This window comes from Scylla paramamosain, chromosome 7 (assembly GCF_035594125.1).
Source record: "Scylla paramamosain isolate STU-SP2022 chromosome 7, ASM3559412v1, whole genome shotgun sequence".
Classification (NCBI taxonomy): Eukaryota; Metazoa; Arthropoda; class Malacostraca; order Decapoda; family Portunidae; genus Scylla; species Scylla paramamosain.
The window spans coordinates 357,501-377,500 of NC_087157.1; the positions used below are offsets into that span (position 1 = coordinate 357,501).

The 20,000-nt window shown below is 49.7% G+C and overlaps 3 protein-coding genes and 1 long non-coding RNA gene across 10 annotated transcripts in view; 3 read left to right on the forward strand and 1 right to left on the reverse strand.

Moving 5' to 3' along the window:
• Window positions 1–2,637, forward strand: part of LOC135101862 (fork head domain transcription factor slp1-like) — a 3,284-nt gene extending 647 nt beyond the window's left edge. The window contains exons 1-2 of one of the 2 annotated variants that reach the window (XM_064006144.1): window positions 1–1,740; window positions 1,869–2,637. The exon at window positions 1–1,740 is cut by the window's left edge and continues 647 nt beyond it. In XM_064006144.1, the coding sequence (XP_063862214.1) occupies window positions 350–1,546 (1,197 nt within the window). In that variant the 5' untranslated portion in view covers window positions 1–349 and the 3' untranslated portion in view covers window positions 1,547–1,740; window positions 1,869–2,637. The remainder of the gene's footprint in view (window positions 1,741–1,868) is intronic. The other variant, XM_064006143.1, reaches the window with a different exon arrangement.
• LOC135101868 (uncharacterized) overlaps window positions 1–12,347 on the forward strand; it is a 135,698-nt gene extending 123,351 nt beyond the window's left edge. For all 3 annotated transcript variants that reach the window (XR_010269418.1, XR_010269419.1, XR_010269420.1), the window contains exon 5: window positions 12,216–12,347. This is a non-coding gene — a long non-coding RNA (uncharacterized LOC135101868). The remainder of the gene's footprint in view (window positions 1–12,215) is intronic.
• Window positions 5,396–16,657, reverse strand: LOC135101866 (angiotensin-converting enzyme-like). Its single transcript, XM_064006152.1, has 14 exons — window positions 16,286–16,657; window positions 15,530–15,697; window positions 15,217–15,389; window positions 13,376–13,500; window positions 13,034–13,266; window positions 12,209–12,403; window positions 11,756–11,868; window positions 10,861–11,009; window positions 10,058–10,169; window positions 9,654–9,765; window positions 9,378–9,481; window positions 8,429–8,568; window positions 7,627–7,758; window positions 5,396–7,215 (listed from the first exon to the last, which is right to left on the reverse strand). Exons 2-14 carry the CDS (start codon window positions 15,687–15,689, stop codon window positions 7,050–7,052), a joined length of 1,914 nt encoding a protein of 637 aa, XP_063862222.1. The 5' UTR covers window positions 15,690–15,697; window positions 16,286–16,657; the 3' UTR covers window positions 5,396–7,049.
• A 1,860-nt stretch (window positions 16,658–18,517) lies between these two features.
• The window catches only part of LOC135101865 (MFS-type transporter SLC18B1-like), a 7,929-nt gene continuing 6,446 nt past the window's right edge, over window positions 18,518–20,000 (forward strand). For 3 of the 4 annotated variants that reach the window (XR_010269417.1, XM_064006149.1, XM_064006151.1), the window contains exons 1-2: window positions 18,649–18,758; window positions 19,601–19,834. Coding sequence is in view for 3 of the 4 variants with exons in the window: in XM_064006149.1 (XP_063862219.1) it covers window positions 18,689–18,758; window positions 19,601–19,834 (304 nt within the window). In the remaining variant the exon portion in view is untranslated. Of the gene's footprint in view, window positions 18,759–19,600; window positions 19,835–20,000 lie in introns of all 4 variants that reach the window. The other variant, XM_064006150.1, reaches the window with a different exon arrangement.

A 20,000-nucleotide genomic window follows, 5' to 3' on the forward strand; every position in this document is an offset into this window, starting at 1 on the left:
AGTTTTGGGGCGAGAAGCGCGGCAGGAAAGTATTGGTTTATGCCAACTTGGTGGGTGGTTGTGTGTCTGCAAATATTGACTCAAATCAGGCAAGTCGTTGAGTCGTGCACGTACCTCCGCCTCCCCGCCCTTCCCGGCCAATGAGCGGGCGGCGCCACAAAGGGGAGGGGCGTCCCTGCACAAACCCCTGTGATGGGTGTGCTCTCGCGCCAGTGGGAGGAGTCGAGGTGAGTAAAATGTTGGGCGGACAGGTAGAAGGTCACCAGTCCCGCGACCGTGAGGGAAGGTAGTGCGTGTCCCGCCGGTGTGTGACGCTTCCGTTCCTTCCGCACCAGTGAGCGCGACCACGATGGTGAACCTTGGCTGCGGCGGCACGTACCGAGCAAGTACCAGCAACATGGATTCCGGCGCGCCCCTCAAACACTCCTTCTCCATTAGCTCCCTGCTGTCCGAGGCTGTCCTCAGCGCTGCTCCTGAAGACACGGCGGAGCAGCCAGCGAGGGACGACGACCTCAGTCTGCAGGACTTTGAGATGACAGCGGCGGGGGACGAGGAGGAGGAGGACATTGACGTGACGGGTGCAGGCAGTCCCCCAGCAGCTGTTATGTCTGACTCTGAGACAGAGGAGGCAGAAAAGGAAGAAGACAAGGAGACCAAAAAGAAGGAAGGCGAAGAAAAGAAGAAGCATGAGAAGCCTCACTTTAGTTACAACGCGCTCATCATGATGGCCATCAGGTCCTCCCCAGAGAAGCGCCTCACGCTTAGCGGCATCTACGAGTTCATCATGAAGAACTTTCCGTACTACCGCGAGAACAAGCAGGGCTGGCAGAACTCCATCCGCCACAACCTGAGCCTCAACAAGTGTTTCGTGAAGGTGCCGCGCCACTACGATGACCCCGGCAAGGGTAACTACTGGATGCTCGACCCCTCGGCCGACGACGTCTTCATCGGCGGCACCACGGGCAAGCTGCGGCGCCGCTCCACCGCCGCCTCCAGGAACAGACTTGCTGCCTTCAAGCAGTCTCTCCTCGCACGCTTTGGCTGCTACTCTCCTCTGGGCCTGGCGCCGTACGCAGCAGCGGCGGCGGCTGCTGGATTTGGGGGGCCCATGAGCGCCCTACCTGGAGCGCTTACTTCAGGCCTCGCCTCCTCCACGCTCTACCAGCAGGCGTCTGCAGCGGCGGCAGCTGCAGCTCTGTACCGCGGATACCCGCCTACGTACTACCCTGGCCTACTGCACGCCAGCCACATGAGTCCAGGGGCACCTCCTCCGGGGCCGCCGCCACCCACAGGTCTGCCCAAGACAACTACCCTCAGTCCACCACCCCAACAGCCCCCCGCCGCTTTCAGCGTCGACCACCTGCTGTCTGATGCTGCCCATCCATCAGGTGCCCCGCCGAGGGGCCTGCTGGCAGGCCTGGGCGGCCTGTCATCTCAAGCCCACCACGACGCGTATCGGAACTCCCTCCTGGCGCAGGTGGGGGAAGCCGGACGCCGATCAAACCTCCATCGGCCCGTCACGGTGGTGGGCGGGAGGCCCAGCTAACTCCTGCTTCCCGCCCCGCCCGGACGCTCACACCTACGGAACGTCCTCGGCGACCCCCGCACCCCGTCCACCCATCCGCCCACCAAACGCTGCCCTCATGCCCTCACACCTCCTGTTGGTCGCGATCCTTCACCACCACCACCATCTCCGCAGCCGTCACCACCAGCACACCCGCTGCTGTGTGAGGCCACAAGGTGACTGACTCGATGCTTTACCAATGTTTATATGACTCATGCTCCCAGTGCTGCCCTCCCTGTCCATACTGTCTCGCCCTACACTACACCCCCTCTCCCCCCAGTGCCACTATCCCTACATTTCACAGCCACAAGGCGGCCGAGCCCATACTTACTCATCGGTGACTCCCACAGGGCAGCGTCCACCTCCTTCCTCCTCTGGTGGGTCGAGGCGCCTCTCCGCAGCCTGACGGAGGGCCTTGCTGTACCTGGATCCAATCCTTCAAAGCCTTCCGTCACATCGCTGGCCTCTCGTCGCCCTCCCAAGAAAGGCGACGCCCTGAGGTCCCACCGTGCAGTTCCTTTTCAAGTGTACCTTCACGTGGTGGCTCATGATGCTGCCAGGGCGGCCTCGCGTCCCTCAGGTGGCTCCTTAACATCAAAATGCGCGCCCTGTGTTCCCCGACCCTCTCATGTGCACCGCGCAGACACTCCTGCGCCGTGCGGCACGCTCGATTCCCGCTACAGTTAAAGTCTCCGGGGCTGCTCATTGGCGGGCCTCGCTCGGGATCGCTGTGGCGTGGAGGCAATAACTAGACGGTCGATTAAACTGTGTGTCCGCTGAACCCCTGTACTTAACGCCCTCCCGCGCTCCATACATACGTGTCCGCCCTCAGTGCTCCGCGTGGCTTACTTCCCTTCTCATCCACCTCTCCTCCCTTCTCCTCGCAGAGACAAATGTGTATGATGGCGATGTATAATAATTCCTGTATATAGTCGTATAGGCAAGCAATGACGATCGAAGGCTGCCTACTCTTAGCATGTAGTATTATTATCATCATATCCCAGACCAAAGATACCAGATAATTGTTTGTTGCCGCTTGTTGTATTTTTGTAATAAAACATATATGGTATTTACTGGTTATTTCTGTGTTGAGGGTGAGCGGCGAGAGTGGAAAGGATCCCTTCCTGCTGATGTCCTACAGAGAAGTGCCTTGGGAGCCTGCCTGCTGCTGCTGGTATTCATATTACACAAGAGATCGTTTCAGAGAGAGAGAGAGAGTATTATGCAATCTTTACAACATGAGCTAAACAAGATGTCAATGTGTGTGTGTGTGTGTGTGTGTGTGTGTGTGTGTGTGTGTGTGTGTATACGTAACTTTGAGCCACCTTTTTGCAGTAATGGTGAAAAGTTTGACAGGGAAAGGAAGAGAGTGTATAAAATATCCCCCCCCCTCTCTCTCTCTCTCTCTCTCTCTCTCTCTCTCTCTCTCTCTCTCTCTCTCTCTCTCTCTCTCTCTCTCTCTCTCTCTCTCTCTCGCGTGTATACATGGTAGGTGTTGTGTGTAAGTGGTGTGTAGAGGAGGCTACCCACGCTGCGCCACTGTGTAAATAAACTGTTTGGAGAGACGGAGGGAGGAGGAAGGGGCGAGGAGGGAAATAGTTGGACTAGTAGTAATATGTGGAGGGAAGCGAGAGATGATGTGTGTGTGTGTGTGTGTGTGTGTGTGTGTGTGTGTGTGTGTGTGTGTGTGTGCCTACTTTTTATTATTTCCCTTCAAGTTTTTCTGTTTGATACCAATTTCTTGTTTTTTCCTGGAGGTTCCTTCGCGTTCATTGTTTGCTTGATTCTGTCAAGAGGGAAAGACAGTGCGTCAGAAGGGGATGTGTCGAGGAAGAACATAGGTCGGGGGATGTGTAAGAAATGATGCGGCTGGGATAGATATTTAATGTGATATGTTAGGGATAGGAACTGGAGCGATCAGACGGTATACGCTTCATGTGATGTAGCTAAGATGATCTGGCAGGGACGGGAATGGTACGACAGAGAACATGTGGCAGGTACGTAGAGGGTGATGTGATGGAAACCAAATGTGTTCTGGTAGGGAATGTGGCGATGTGACAAAGAGATGCGTGATGTGGCAGGGAAGGGAGTGATGTGACAAAGCCCAAATGTGACTTGCTAGGGACTGTGGTAATGTGACGAAAGGGAAGCGTGATGTGACAGTGATGGGGTGATGCAACAAAGACAGAAAACATGTGGCAGGGAAAGGAGTGATGTGACGAAGCCCAAATGATAGGGAATGTGATGTGACACGGGCTGAGGTTGATGTGGCAGAGAACATGGTGGCTTGGCAGCGGCAGGGGAGATGTGACAGAGCCTGGAGGTGGTGTGGCAGAGAGCGGGGTGGTGTAAAGAGGGGGGTAGGGGAGATGTGGGGTAAGAAGAGAGGTGTACACTTGGCGGCGTGAGTGATGTGTTTACAAACGAAGCGGCCACACCTCTTCACCATCCATCACTGACCCCATGTGTGTGTGTGTGTGTGTGTGTGTGTGTGTGTGTGTGTGCTTTGCGAACCCCGAATCATGCCACTTGTTGTTGTTGTTGTTGTTGTTGCTGTTGTTGCTGTAATAGTAGTTGCTGGTGGTGGTAGTGATGATGGTGGTGGTGGTGCTATGTACTGTTGATGTTGTTGTTGCTGTTGATCTTGGTGGTGATGTTGAGTGTTAAATCCTATATTATAATACCTAACAAAAAGAGTAATGCTTATGACGATAACAACAACAACAACAACAACAAGGAGGAGGAGGAGGAGGAGGAGGAGGAGGAGGAGAAGAAGAATGAAGGGTGATAACAAACAAAAACGTATCAATAACTAAGTGGAAGTTTCACGCAAGCGCGCGCACACAGACACACACACACACACACACACACACACACACACACACACACACACACACACACACACACACACACACACACACACCTCTTATGGAACAACAAATAAACTCCAACACACACACACACACACACACACACACACACACACACACACACACACACGCACACACACACTTGATTAAGTACAGACATGACATGAACACGTGTAAAGGCATGAGAAATTATTATCACGCTTGGTAATCTCTCTCTCTCTCTCTCTCTCTCTCTCTCTCTCTCTCTCTCTCTCTCTCTCTCTCTCTCTCTCTCTCTCTCTCACACACACACACACACACAAAGGTAGTGGCGCAGTAATCACATCCTGTCCGCCACTCACTGTACAAAGCCGCTAAAACGAAGATTATCGCTCGAGGACATCTTGGGTGGGTCGCGTCCGAAGCCCAGGATCACAGTGACAGTGGCGGCGGCAAGGACGTCTCCCTCAGGAGCCTCTCTTCTCCTCACTGCTTCCTGCGTCCTGTGGCCGCCGCCCGTGCCTCGGATCCGCGTCTGTATAAAGTTTTGTGATTCATACTCAAGAGCAGTAGCGAATTTCTCTGTCTCGGAGCCTGAGGGTGGCTGTGAGCGGGACCGTCTAGGCCAAAGGACCGTCTGATGCGGTTTCAATAAGCCTTTTATCGGCAAACATCCCATAATTCGGCAGTGTTTGTGTGAATGGGTTCGGTGTAAAGTTTGTGCCGCGGGGTAACATTACCGCCCAGAGCGAGGAGTGGGGAAGGGAAGAGCACTACAGTTGCCGCTCATACTTTACTTTTCCTCTTAACAGATCACACACGGCTGCTGCTTCACCGCCTGACAGACGTTAGTGCGCACTCAGGTCGCCGCGGTCACGACAGAAAAACTGCATTGCGCTTGCGATAAGGCGGAGCGACTACAAAAATGCACGAAGGATGACACGTTTCGGAAACTCCCTTCCTTGGCAAACAGCTGTGATGGGATCCCCGTTTTTCTCTCTCTTCGAGGCGCATACAACAGAAAACGGGTTATGAATGCTCCACTGCCTCGGGGCGCGGACGGGGGGAGGTTGCGGGGAGGGGACGAAGGGGAAACGAAGAAGAGGAAGAGAGGAGGAGGAGGCCCTTTGGTTTAAGCTTGTTAGGCTCCCTCGGTGGGGTCCGGGAGTAGGGGAGGGAGAGAGGGATGGAGGGAAGAAGGGAGGGAGGGAAGGTCGCATTGAGGAAGCCTATTACCCGATGCGACAAATATGGGCTCCAGCCGCTGGTAATAACACGGGTGACCCTCCGCGGCCCTGTCAACCGAGACGGCCAGACGGCGCCACCCACTTGACAGTTTTGTTCGCCACACCCTCCACCTGGTGCCTCGTCCGGATGAAATACCGCCGCTCTGGGGCCACGAGGAGGAGGAGGAGATGAAGAAGTAGAGCTATTTTTTTTTATTATTGTATTCATCATAGCAGTGTTCCATTATTCCAGTGTTCCAGGAAGAGGAGGTGGAGGAGGAGGAGTTGTAGGGTTTTTTTTTATTATTATTATATCCATCATAGCAGTGTTAGATCATTCCAAGTTCCAGTAATCCAGGTTCCCCTTCTCCACATAGCCTTGCACTCCACCTCCATATCACCACATAACTCGGAGGGGGAGTGACTCGGTGAAGCAAGGCGCCAGTGAGGACGTGGAAGAAATTCTAAGAGATACAGGGACGCATTTGATGTGATGATGATCTCGGAATCTGCGGTAGGATTGGAGCAGGTGAGGGGGGATGTTAGGGAGTGCTGGGGATTTGAGGATTTGCTGTGAGCGTGCTGGTGAAGGTAGAGGTGGCGGAGTGGTGTCATCGAGGGGGACGCGATGGAGGGGTCAGTTAATGTGCAGGTGAAGGTAGAGGTGACAGAGTGGTGTCGTGGATGGTAACGTGATTGAGGGGTCAGTGTGCAGGTGAATGAGGTGGTGCCGAGTGGTGTCATTGAGGGGGACGTGATGGAGGGGTCAGTTAGTGTGCAGGTGAAGGAGGAGGTGCCGGGGTGGCGTCATCGAGGGGAATGCAGAGCAGCAGTCAGCTGCTTTAACGTGCAGGTAAAGGAAGAGGCGGAGTGGAGGATAGAGTAAAGGTAGGCGTTAACTTTTCTCTGCCATGACTGGTGACTCCTCTGCGAGATATAGCCAATATGACATTGGATACATTAGATACAAGAAGGAAAGATGGGATGTGCCAGGTTTCAGGGGTGTTGTGTAGGCTCTTAGAGGATTGTTTGTGCAAAGCTGCGTATGGAATTCTTTCAGTTATGTGTGGTATTGAAATTGCTATTGGTTCCGTAGAGCTTTGCAGGGTTACGAAAGTGAATAGTTTTATAGAATATGTAACTACATACAAGACTGAGAGGACAACAGCTACACAAAAGACCTGCAAGACTGGGAGGCTGGAGTGTCGGTGTCTAGAAAGTTGTAGACTGGAAGCTTGGGGCTGAGGCTGTATGCTGGAGGCTGGGGGTATTGCAATCTGAGCTGGGGGCTGAAAACTGGGGACTAGGGGCTTGGGAGAGAGACTTGTAACAGGAGGACTGGGATGCTGCAGGTCATACTGAGAGCAGAACCTAGGGATCCGAGGGTTTGGTGCAGGGTGGGGTGAGCGATTACCATCCAAGGGTGAGATTGCCCTGCCGAACGCGATGCTCCAGCCAGCGGGTGAGCGGCGCAAAGTACTGCAGAAGGGGAGTGGCGTCCAAATCCTTAGTTTTCCTCGTCAGCGTCCCCATCGCTTCCCTCCACGTGATTGAGGCGCCCGCTGCCATCACCTCCCTTACCGGGAGGAAAGGAAGAACACTGGGTAAGCTGTCTGGATGTCTGGGAGATGCCGTACTATTTGGTGGGTGTTCTGAGGCACTTCTGCGCCGTATCCTGACTACTTTCAGAAAGCATTAGTTGAAATTACACGGGTTTTTAATGATGTTCTAACGACATATTGAGAAGATTTACACGTTATTAACAGTAGAAACACTCTTGAAAGCCTGGCTTCTCGTCTGTGACCTCTGAAAACAGTCGTGGTGAGGGAACAAAGCGTTTATGAATATTGGCCAAAAACAGAAGGAAGTTTTCTTCTTTTGCACTCTCAACATCCTTACTAAATCTTATAGCCGGCTTACGACTCATGGTATTCCACAAATGCGTGTTTAACTGTAACATCAACAGTGACATTCGTACGAGTATTACCTGAGGAGGGGGACGGCAGTGCGTATGGCGGCGGCGGGGCATTCATGAGGTGGTATGGGCAGCGGGCGACCCAAGGCAGCCTCACACAGCCCTCGATGGACCTGGTATTGAGCCACGACCGCCACCAGATACCTGTAACAATAGGCTGCAGGAGTCAGGAGATAGGAGCAAGGGAGGCGTGCCTCTACGTAAAAGTCCTGGGAGAGGAGAAAAAAGAGCATAGAGCGGCGGAAGAATTGTGGGAAATGTGAATTGTGAGGACTAAGAGTTAAGAGAAATAGAGGAACGGAAACATAGAGGAAGAAAATTGTGGGAATGGATGAAAGATTAAGACAGAAGAAAAAAAATAGAAGGTAGAGAAAGAAGCATGAAGAATGAAAGAAAGTGATTTAAGAGGAAAGGACGCAAGGGATGATTTAGAAGCTAGGGGAGGAAGCTTGGGAAAGGAAGGGAAGGGTTTAGTGATTTAGGATGGAAGGAAATTGAAAGCAGGGGTAGTTTAGGAGGAAAGGGAGGGAGGGAAACAGTTAGTGGGGCTTGGAGGGAAAGGAAGGAAAGAGGATAGAAATAACTTAAGGGAAGAAGAGAAACGTAAGACCATTTGGTAAGGAATTTTGGGATAAGGATGGAAGGAAGCACAGGTGAAGGAAGGGAATAAGGAGGTAGGGCACACTCACATAAGAAAGGAAGGAAAGAAGAGAAGGAGATACAAAACGTAAGATCATTTGGTAAGAAATTTTGGGTTAAGGATGAAAGAAAGCACAGGTGAAGGACGGGAAATAGGGAGGCGCTACACGCTCACCTCACGTAGGGAATGTTCTCTGCCACGTGGTACTTCCCGGCGGGGTCGAAGCCGAGGGCCGGGCGGGGCGCGGGGGGAGCCACACCTTGGTAGCTTGCGCGGCGACGCCAGAACGACTCGTTGTATTCCTCAGGCGACACCTGGAGGCGGTGGTCTTGTTGTTATAGTGCTTGTTGCTATTGCTGTTGATATTGTGCTTGTTGTTGTTGTTGTTGTTGTTGTTGTTAGGATATTAAAATTAACTGAGCTGTGTTTTAAAACAGTAGGAAGAAGAGGACGATTTAATAAATGACCAGCTAATATTGTAGAAACTAAAGCAGTTACCAATACATTTCAGTCAGATTATATTAATATGTCGATATTTTTTTTTTCAGATGGCAGTGTATGTAATTCCATTTACTCATTGAGGTTCGCGTTTGTTATTATTTTTATCCAAAGGGAAGTATGTAGTGTACATGTACATTTTATCACTGGTCGCTGCCAGTCCACTGCCAGATGAGCCAGTTAGGATAGCTTTTATAACTACTGTTATGATTGTTATTACTGTTGTTATTATTACTGCTGGTCTTTGTGCAGCTTCCGTTAGGCTCGCCACAGTAGATCAACCTTCTTCACCTCCCTCGGTCTTTTACACTTTCCTTACTTATGAAGAATCCGTTAACCTTATTTTTGTCTGACGGCTTCTAGCTGCCTTCCTTATTTTCTTATGTTCTTATTACTTACTATTAGCATTAGTGCTAAATCATCATCATCATCGTCATCATCACCATCAGTAACAGCAATATTAATAACAGTATCGCAGGAAGAGCGGTACTAACATGTCCCTCTTTATCCTTTTCAGTCCTCCTCTTTCTCCTTGCACACCTCTCCTTCCTCCACTTTTCTTCCACCATTACTTTTCCTCCCTCCCTCCCTCACCCCATCGCTGACCGCCGTCCCCGCCCCTCACCTTGCCCTGGAAGGCGTCCCATCGCCACGTGTCCAGGGCGGCAGCGAAGGCGAGGCGCGGCAGCTTGGTGAGGGCCTCCTGTAGCAGATTCCGCAGGGCGTCACCTGGCGGAGAGAGAGAGAGAGAGAGAGAGAGAGAGAGAGAGAGAGAGAGAGAGAGAGAGAGAGAGAGAGAGAGAGAGAGAGAGAGAGATGGCCATGTAGTGTTGGTTTGTACCGCCGCGAGATATTTTATCTATAGTTCTTTATTCTGCCACCTGAGCGGAGGGAAGCTTACCTGTCAGGTGGTGCGTGGGAAGGGCGTGAGCGCGGCGCAGGCAGGGCGGTGCCAGGGTCGTCAGATGAACAACGTCACCGATGGTCTCGTGCAGGGCGGCGTTGGGCGCATCCTGAGGGAGAAAAGATGACAGCCAGCACATCTTCCTATGTGCACTAGTTACTACATCTGACACATTGATGCCTCAGCTGACCTTTCCTCGCTCAGCAAAAGTAGGCCTCTCCCGAAGGTTCAAGCCTCTATTTCACACCCTTCTGCCTCAATTACTGTACTGAAGTGGCTCCTGCAGAAATATTCAGTCTTATATTTGCATATTACAACATAAAAATTTGCATCGAGACACCAGGGGAAGGAGTAAAGGGCACAAGTATAGTAAGAGAGGCGTGGGATGTATTAGGACCCACCCTGAGGAGAGGCAGCTGGTGTCGATACGCATGGAAGTAGTGGACGTGGCCAAGCTCGTGCACGGTCTCCCGCCCCGCAGAGCTGCCTCCTCGCCCCGGGCACACCACCACCCTGCATGGGGTGACGGAAGTGTTAGTGCTGTGTGTGTGTGTGTGTGTGTGTGTGTGTGTGTGTGTGTGTGTGTGTGTGTGTGTGTGTGTGTATGTCATTCGAAAACTTCATTATACGTAGATCACAGAAAGAGAAATAGGTATTTTCTCAGTAGTTATGACATCAGAAAACAGCCACGGAAACACAAATCCTCCTAACATGTAAACATGCCTCAAGAATATCTGAAAATAAGTAAACATGAATCAGTTGCTGTGGAAAATACAAGTATCAAAACATTGTGTTGAGAACAGAGCTGGCCGCTGCCTTCATTTTATAACAAGATACATGGCGCAAGTACTACATACATAACTCAATGGCACAAACTGCCTGATGTGGCCTCAAGTAGCGTGGTCAGGCGCCCATACAAATTACGCACGACAGTTCTTTTCTAAGGGAAATGTCATGGTGTCTGCTTCTAAAAAGGCGTATGATAATTACCCACATTAATGTTTCCTTTAGCACGAGCCAGCTGTCGACCACCTGGCACGTCTCTCGCGACATTAATAATCCCACCAAACTACAGCTATAACAAAGTTCGCCATAGAAAGTAACAGCAACATAATTTTCCTAATGGCTCAGTCAGTGGATACACACATACACAGGTCTTCTTTTAGCGCTTCCTAGTCGGCCTCAGACTGCTCCCAACTCTCACCTGTAGTCCCCGGGGGTGAACATGTCCAGGGCGCTGGGGTGACACCCTCCTGGCCCGCCGCCTTCACCGGAGCCTCCAAGCCAGGCGTGGGTGACCACCTGGTAAGGCAGCTTTGGGAAACCCAGATCCTGGAACACTCGCTGCGCCGCCTACCGGAGAGAAGCAGTGTGTGTGTGTGTGTGTGTATCGTTTTATTGACAAGGTTGTCTGAGAGTATGAGATGAATCATGCACACACCAATACTTCCGGCACATTTTCACGTGAGGCGCAATTGGATCCTCCTTGACTGTTAGCAGCACCTTGCATAAATACGCGTGAACGCTTCCACACCGTTTTAAGTAACATCCAAAATATTGTTACCTCCATGTCTACACCTACTGTTCCTGGGCAGTGGATCGACACACAAGACACCGTTTGAGAGAATTTAGATCTATTACCAAGGAATGGTCTGTGAAGGATAGCTGGCACATACTGAAAGCTTAGGTACAGGAGCTTTCAGAAAGGTTAATAATGTAAAGAAGGGCGTAGAAATTGCTGGGATGTTTTGGGAATCTTCAACGAAAATAAATGTGCTTAAGAATACTTTTTTTTGTTTGTCAGTGTAGATAGAGTGCCTTGTTTACATACAGTGGGCTTGACCAAGGTTCCTCTTTACAGGAGATATATATATATATATATATATATATATATATATATATATATATATATATATATATATATATATATATATATATATATATATATATATATATATATATATATATATATATATATATATATATATATATATATATATATATATATATATAATTTTCTGGCTAGGAGTGGATGATTGCTACTCTCTCTCTCTCTCTCTCTCTCTCTCTCTCTCTCTCTCTCTCTCTCTCTCTCGAACCTTGACCATGGCAGCAGCAGTGCGTGGCAGGGCGGAGACAGCATGTTGCGTCGGTGCGGTGCGTGGTAGCAGTAGGTCAAGCAGGGACGACCAATCTTGGCCCCACAAGTCACCTGCAACAACACGGAGGATTATACGCCCTTGTATTTACTAGGGCACCAGGAGCGTCCTTTGTGGCTGCGGTAACCATCAGGACTTCTGAGTGCTGTTACCTCCACTTCCAGGCATCCGTCCCCGCAGGACACACACACACACACACACACAGGACTCTGGCGCATCACTGTTTCACTTCCCCAAACCCCGGCCGTAGTATTTAGTACAGATATCAATACGAAAATAGTCTCTCCTATTCAACTTGCATCAAAGAAAACTGAAGTCAGGAATAACTATATTAAATGTGATAGGCTGTGCTTTTATTCTTCACAGCACCTAATACATCAAATCCCCACCCACCTGACAGGTGCACGGGAAGGGGCTTGTTGTGCTGCACAAGGTGTGTGCCGTACTGCCGCTGCAGGGCGTCGCGAGCCACGGCGTGCAGCAGGCGGTACAGGGGAGCCACCTGGATGTACAGCCTCGCCACTGCCGCCCGCGCCTCGCACCCCAGCTCCAGCTCCCCTCGCCAGGCGTCGCCCATGTCGCTGTATCCTGCAGGAACACCGCCGTAAGACGCCCCTCCGAGGCAAGGTTAGTGTCCTGCACAGTGTGGACATTAAGGGTAAGCCACGCGTGTCCTTACAGCGGTACAGTGGCGGCTCCAGCGGTCCATTAGTCATCATGCCTTTCCATTCTTTGGTAATTTACCTATTTTTTATTTATTTTTTTCAAGAACTGCACTCTCTTGAGCCGGTAAAACACTCGATTTAAGATTTGATCCAAATTCCCAAATTCCACACAGCACTGCGGCTGTGGACACCCTTATTTCCTCCAAGACGCATTATTATTATTATTATTATTATTATTATTATTATTATTATTATTATTATTATTATTATTATTTAATTTATTTGCATATAATGGCCGTTTTCTATGCCCCTCTCCTTACATCTAGCTCCGAATTAAGAGTAAGCATGCGTTTGTCGCTATAAAGACACGTCCAGACAGTGAGAGAATGCTGCACATACAGTGAACAATTGGAATTGCCATCGGAATCACATTCAGAAGGCAGAGTGTGTGGGTGACAGTGAGCACAAGACCTAGTGGTAGTACGGGACTCAGGGGAGGGAATGGGCTGAGGGTGGGGAAAGGGAGAAGGGCCGTCCTGTTCCAAGCACCCACCTCCCCGTCGAGCCGCGCTGTTCATCACGCTCACGGCACGGGTGAACAATGGGCGTGCTGAAGGCCCCAGGGTGTCATGCCAGGCCTGCCACGCCCATGCCAGCACGCCAGGGTCGCGGCAGGTCCTCATGAGGTGCGTCACGTCGCCCTCGCCGTGTAAGGTAACACCGCCACGAGTGAGCGTCGCGTTGGAGTACTGGCGCCGCATCTCCCCCACGAGAGACCTCAGGGATCTGCCGAGAAGGGATTCCTGATGTGTATCTTTGAGTGTAGTAAACGCCTGGCTGTGTGTATGATGCTTGTACGGTACAGTATCTTTGTTTGTGCACCTGTGTACTGTACCTCGCCTGCTTTCGGGTGTAGCGTGGGCCTCTCGTGATGAGGTGCAGCATACGACGCTGTTCCGCTGTCACGTTCCACTTAGAGAAGCATCTCGCCTCCTGTACCCGCCGCTCCTGCCATTCAGCCTGCCGGGAGTAACGGGGGAGTGAAGGGGAGGGGGACATGGACGGGAGGGTGCAGGATGGAGGGAAGGAGGGAGATAATTTGAGCGAGTAGGCGAGGAGGTGTGAAGTAGACAAAAGGAAGGAGGTTTAGTGAGGATGGCTCGGTGAGGAATGCGCGCGAGGGCGGGACAGGAGAATGTCATTGTCAGGAGGGATACGAGACCGAGTTTTTTGAATGGTGGGCGAGGTGTGAGTGTTGGATCGTGCTTCCCTCTCTGCTCATTTTGAAGCTCACATATGTTTGATTGAAGGCAATTCGCCATCTCTTCTTTATATGTGAGTGGAAGGGGAAGGCCATGCTAGCGGCGCGAGAGAAAGAGTGGGCCGAGTGCAGGGTGAGCTACCGGAATGTCCATGTCTACGCCGCTTTACCACAAGAAGATTTGGCGCCACTCTGGCCACCGATCCGATTTGGCTTACTGTCTGCTTGTCAGCGTCCCGACTTGACTTCTGCTTTACTGCGTGTCAATGCTAAGACGTTGTTTCGGAAGGGAAGAATAACGTGGGGCAGGCATACGAACAGAGGTGCTGAAACACAAGTAGGGAGTGTCCGCTTGACCTCACTTTGATCCCCTATGGCCCGAGCCTCCCCAGAGTCCACCACCACCGCCAGTCGCTGCTGTGCTTCCTCCGAGCTACCGCGTTCCTCCTGCCGCTCAGCAGCCTTCACTGTACACCTCTACGCCACATGTGCCCCAGCCTGTTGACGATATTCCTCTGGTCACCGCTCACCGTGTGCTAGCGTCAGCCAGTACTGTGCCACACGGTGAACACACCATGAAGGCCTGCACGTCTGAGTCCAGCGATGGCGTGCTGGAAATGTTGCTGAGTCTGCTGCTGGGCCTCAACTCCCCCCAGGCCCGCACCGTTCAGGACTCCTCGGGGCTGCAGGCGACGCTTCTGCTGTTGTTGCGAAACTTGTTACTTGAGGGCGGGACGCAGCCACCCGACAACTTGCTGCACCTCATTGCCCGCATGCAGAAAACCCACCAGCGTCGCCAGCGACGTCGTCAGCGAGCAGCGCTAAGGCAGCAGCAAGGAGACAAGGCGACATTCCCACACTTTGCCTCCAACACTTCACATCACCGTCCTTGTCAAGACGAACTCCAACCCAGCTCCTACGCGGCGTTTCTCCTCAACTACTCGGCTGAAAGTGGTGATGACTCTACTCCAGCTTCTTGCAGGACCAAGGAAGACGGGCTACACGACGCCGCCAGGCCGCGCCCTTCCTGAGGCAGCCGGTGGTGGAGGTTAAGAAGACAAGAAGTGCTCCACTTCCCAGCCATCAGGGTTGCTCTGTCTCTTTCTAACCCAGTGTGTGTGTGTGTGTGTGTGTGTGTGTGTGTGTGTGTGTGTGTGTGTGTCTACAGTACTCATGTGATAACTTTATTCGTAAATAAAAACTTGACTTGTAATATACGTTTCAGTTTCCTGTGGGCGCAGTGCCAGGACCTCGACACTGCGGGGCATGTAGGGTGAAGGAGTGAAGGAAGGGTGAGTACGTGATGGCCACACACATGCGGTGAACAAGGAGTGATGGGAGAGTGCAAAGCAGTGCTATGCGTGGAGCAGCAGGGGAGAGTTAGCACCAAGTAGTACAGTACTAAAGGTTGTACACTACTTCATGTGTACGTATATTGGCAGTCGTTGCATGAGTATTGCAATAAGGAGACCTACCACAGCGGCGGCGGAGAGCCGGTGAGGGTAAGGAAAGGTGTCGGTTGAGCCGGTGAGTACCTCCCACGACTGAGCCGCTTGTGTCTGCCTTACGTGAAGCAGCTCCCGGTTGTAGGAGGCAAGCCACCTCGCCACCCTCCCGTGTGGCGGTGAGGCAGCAGTGGAGCGCGGGGCTGACAGGGGTAGAGTGTTTCGTGTGGGCTGGGTCACTTCAGTGCCACTAATGAAATAAGATTCGTAAGTAATGGAACAAGAAAGGCTGCAGACATGTTGACAATTTTCTCTGTAATCGATAACCGATTGATATAACTACATGTGCAGTGGTCACTGAGAGAAGCTGTCTGTGCAGCAGGCTGGCGACGAGGCGGCCTGGCATGGTAACGGGACCGGTGGAAGGGGTGCGCTGATATGCACACAATCACCACCACCACCACCAGCAGGCACGGGGACTGCGGCCGCTTCAGAGTTTCCATTTCCCGTGCTGTCCGAGAAAAAATAAAATTAAATGAAAAATAAATAAATAAATAAATAGCTTTCGAGTAGGTGGTACATTCGTATGTACAATGTTCACCACCGCTTCACTTTTGTACATCGTCACGAACAGAAGACATTACAGGTAAAGTTTTCACACACACACACACACACACACACACACACATTAATGTTAAGTATTTCCCCACCCCATCTGTACATTTTCAGTTTGTAAACTGCGTTGATAATAAACCGTTTATTGTTATTATTATTATTATTATTATTATTATTATTATTATTATTATTATTATTATTATTATTATTATTATTACATGCAATTTCCACACACGTAGTATATGAGCAACTTCAGTTTGATCTGCAAAAACACACATTGTTTAAGGGCGAGGGCAGGTGGACAGAAGGGAGAAATAAAGAAAAGAAGAGGACGAAGAACAAGAGCAAAGAAAAAAAATAAGAAAAAAAAATGAAGAAGGAATAAAACAGGAAGAAGAAAAATGTAGAATAAAAACACATTCCGACTGAGAGACAACGGAATCAGAGATGAAATCATGAGTTGATATTTCATTCCAGTCCTTACTCTGTCCAGCTTCTGTGTGTGGTTCACTTGTGGTTGTGGAGAGGAAGGGTGGGGGGAGAGAAGGGACGCGTGGGAGGGTTTCTTGTCACTACTGTGGAGGCGGCCACGGCTGAGCGACAACTGATGCTGCTCAGTTGCTGACTCCCCGACGGGTGACAACCACCACCACCACCGTCACTATCAATACCACAGGCTCTCTCTCTCTCTCTCTCTCTCTCTCTTCAACACCACCTAGGTACCACCACCTCGTTACACACACACACACACACACAGCTTTCCCAACAGTCAGCACTCGAACCTTTGGAATTGGAGAATCGACAAGACTGAACCACTATACATTGTGTAGGGGGCCAGCGGACCAACCCTCCTTCACCAGGTATTCACTCACTGTCCGTAGATTTTTCAGTGCAAGAGTTAATGGTCTTGTCGCGAGGTGCTGGAGAGTGTGTGTGTGTGTGTGTGTGTGTGTGTGTGGGTGTGTGTTGGGTAAGACGAGGGCGGCAGTATTGGCTTCCTGAACGGAGAGAGGGAGGAAGGCGGCCCCGAGGGAGTATTATGTGCCAATTAAGGGTCCTCTTCCCTCTCACAATATTTACTCCCCTTGAGTCGCGCTGGTGGAGGTGGAGGGAGGGGTGCGTGGTGAAGGGCGGGGTGGTGTGGGGAGAGAAGAGGTATTGCGATGCCGGGAAGTGACAGTAAGGAGAGAGAGAGAGAGAGAGAGAGAGAGAGAGAGAGAGAGAGAGAGAGAGAGAGAGAGAGAGAGAAACTGTCTAAATAATGGTAGTTATTAGTTTGGTAGAATAATAATAATGAAGTAAAGGTGTCGCTTGGTTCTTGAGGAGTACGTTAGCGGGGAGAGAGAGAGAGAGAGAGAGAGAGAGAGAGAGAGAGACTTTCTTTCATGATTGGTATTTGTTTTTATGACTGTACAATGCTTAGAATTATTAAACTATCTATCTGTTCATCTATCCACATAACAATCCATCCGTCTATCTCATTTATCTTTCTAACTATTTATCTTTGTCTAACTATTCATCTATTTATCTATATATCTACCTATATTATTTATTTATCTATTTTATCTACTATCTATCTATCTACCTATCTATCTATCTGTGTTAATTTGCTTGGTGTGGACAGTGAGGCGGCCTTTCCTCTGACCTGTCTCTGTTTTGTCACTGGCGACTCGTGGTAAGATGCTGTACAGTGCATTACGCCTGGACGCTGCGCTGGTCGAACGCTAGGCGATCTAACACGTGCAGGAAAATTATAAAATGTAGGAAGGTTCTGGTTTCGTCTCTCTCTCTCTCTCTCTCTCTCTCTCTCTCTCTCTCTCTCTCTCTCTCTCTCTCTCTCTCTCTCTCTCTGACGTGTCTACAAATCATCTACAGGAAAATTTTTGGTGTTTCTTCGTGCTCTCTTTTTATTATTATATATAATTATATATATATATATATATATATATATATATATATATATATATATATATATATATATATATATATATATATATATATATATATATATATATATATATATATATATATATATATTTTTTTTTTTTTTTTATTTATTTATTTTTTTTGTGTGTGTGTGTGTGTTTGTTTCTCCTTATTCAAATGCAATAGCTACACGGTCTCTATGTAATTCAACACGTAAAATAAAGACTGATGGACGTAGTGTATGTCAAAGCAGAGTATTTTTTTATTAATTAATTAATTAATTAATTTATTTATTTATTTATTTATTTATTTATTTATTTATCATTTTCTGCCGGTTGTGTCGCTCGTGTCTGTGTTGCTAGCTGTGTTGTTACTGATTGTTCTCCGTAACAGTAGTTGTGGCCAGTTTGGGTGACGCCTTGTCACTGAGCTAAGTGGAGCAGCTGGTCGCTCGGCAGCGCCACTAGTAGTGAACATGTAAACACTGAGTGGTAGTACATTTAAGTAGGCTTAGTATTATAGTGGAGTACCAAGAGTCGTTCACTTCCTCACACCGCTTATTAGCCTTGTTGAAGAGCACCAGTACTTAATTCACTCAAATTTGCATCAGTAACGACAACAACAATAACAAGTTGACTTTTTTTTCTTTTAACCTTTTGATAGTCGTACTTAGTGAAATTTAGACTACCGCTGGAAATTAGGACAATAATCCTGCTGTGTATCAACTGGTGTAATCTTTAGGCCGTCTCGCGTGTTGATGAGGGAGTTAATGAATGGTAACGACTTTAAGGTGATGAAGCTTCGAACAAGGTGTGATCGAGCAGAGGCGCAGCAATCCTAGTGGACGGTGAGGGACGCCATGCAGCTGTCTCTCCTATTGTGAAGGCTCGGCGGAGCACCACACGTCTTGCTGCCCGAAGGAAAGCCATGAGTGAGTGACAGCCCTCGTTTTTCTGATTTTATGCTATTCCGGCAGGTGGGAGGCGAGCAGTATATCGCCTGTTGTAGTGTGTCGTCGCAACGGAATATTTGTACGTAATAACCTGCGAATTGAACTTCAGTTATTGGAATGTGGACGGTGTCATTTAGTCAGTTTCAACCAAACAGCGAATTTCTGTTGGACCTTCCGTTTCTGTGACGGTTAAAATGGTGAATCGACCACTAATTACTTATGGAGGAAGTGATGGTGACTGCGCTGGTTTGCTGACCAGTACATCATTATTGGTTAATGCATGCAGGGGTGGAAGGTCTGGGTTGCCTACCTGCTGTGTGATGTTGCTGGATAAGAGAAGTGGTACTCGGTGATAATGCCTTCACTGCACGTCGACCCTCAGAACGCCCATTGCACTTGACCCCTTCATTGCTATGGTTTCTCATGGATAAGATAGCGGTCTGGTACAAGTTTGTAATATGCTTCCGAGAAACACCACTGCTGGCAAAATGAGTGATCGAGCTGCTCAAATGTTATAGTGGTTGTAGATTTTTTTTCATTTTGGTTTGTTTAATCGTATGGGGCGACTCCGGTGAAATAACGAGTGTTCTAATGCAAGTAGCGACGAAAGACTCTACTGTGGAGAGTGGATAAGTAAATTGAATGTTAAGAACTGATTACTTGGATGTATGATTTAAGTGACGGTCTATCTACAGATAAATGTTTGTGTTAGGAGGCTGTGGTGTGTGGATAGCAGCCAAACTTACGGACAGACAGGTGTGATAGGAAGCAGGACGCCGTTATGTGCATGGGAAACTTGTGGATAGGAGACGGAAGTGCAGATATAGAACGGAATCTAGTATTAATGTTTAAGGCGAGACTGTGCCGTTTACTATTACCTGAGTGGAAGCAAGCACCCTTAGTCGTGTCCTTCCCTTGCAGGTCCCGTGGTGGCAGTGCAGGGCGGCGTGGAGAGCGGGCAGGCCACACACGAGGACGTGGTGAACCATGTGCGCCCACCCGAAGAGGATCCCCAGCTACGTGGTATTTCCTCTTATTCTTCCTCCCTCCCCTCCTCGTCCTCTTCGTCCTCCGCATCAAGCAGCTCGGCAGATCTTACCCGCGGCTACGGCCCCCCGCTCTCTCACTCCACCCCTTCTGTGGGCGAAAGTCAAGGCGAGTCTGGCGCCACAGGGGAGTTTTTGTGGCATAACAGGCTTGTATCACACACACACACACACACAAACACACACACACACACACACACACACACACACACACACACACACACACACACACACACACACACACACATGCTAATGCCACAAGCAGTATCAGTAAT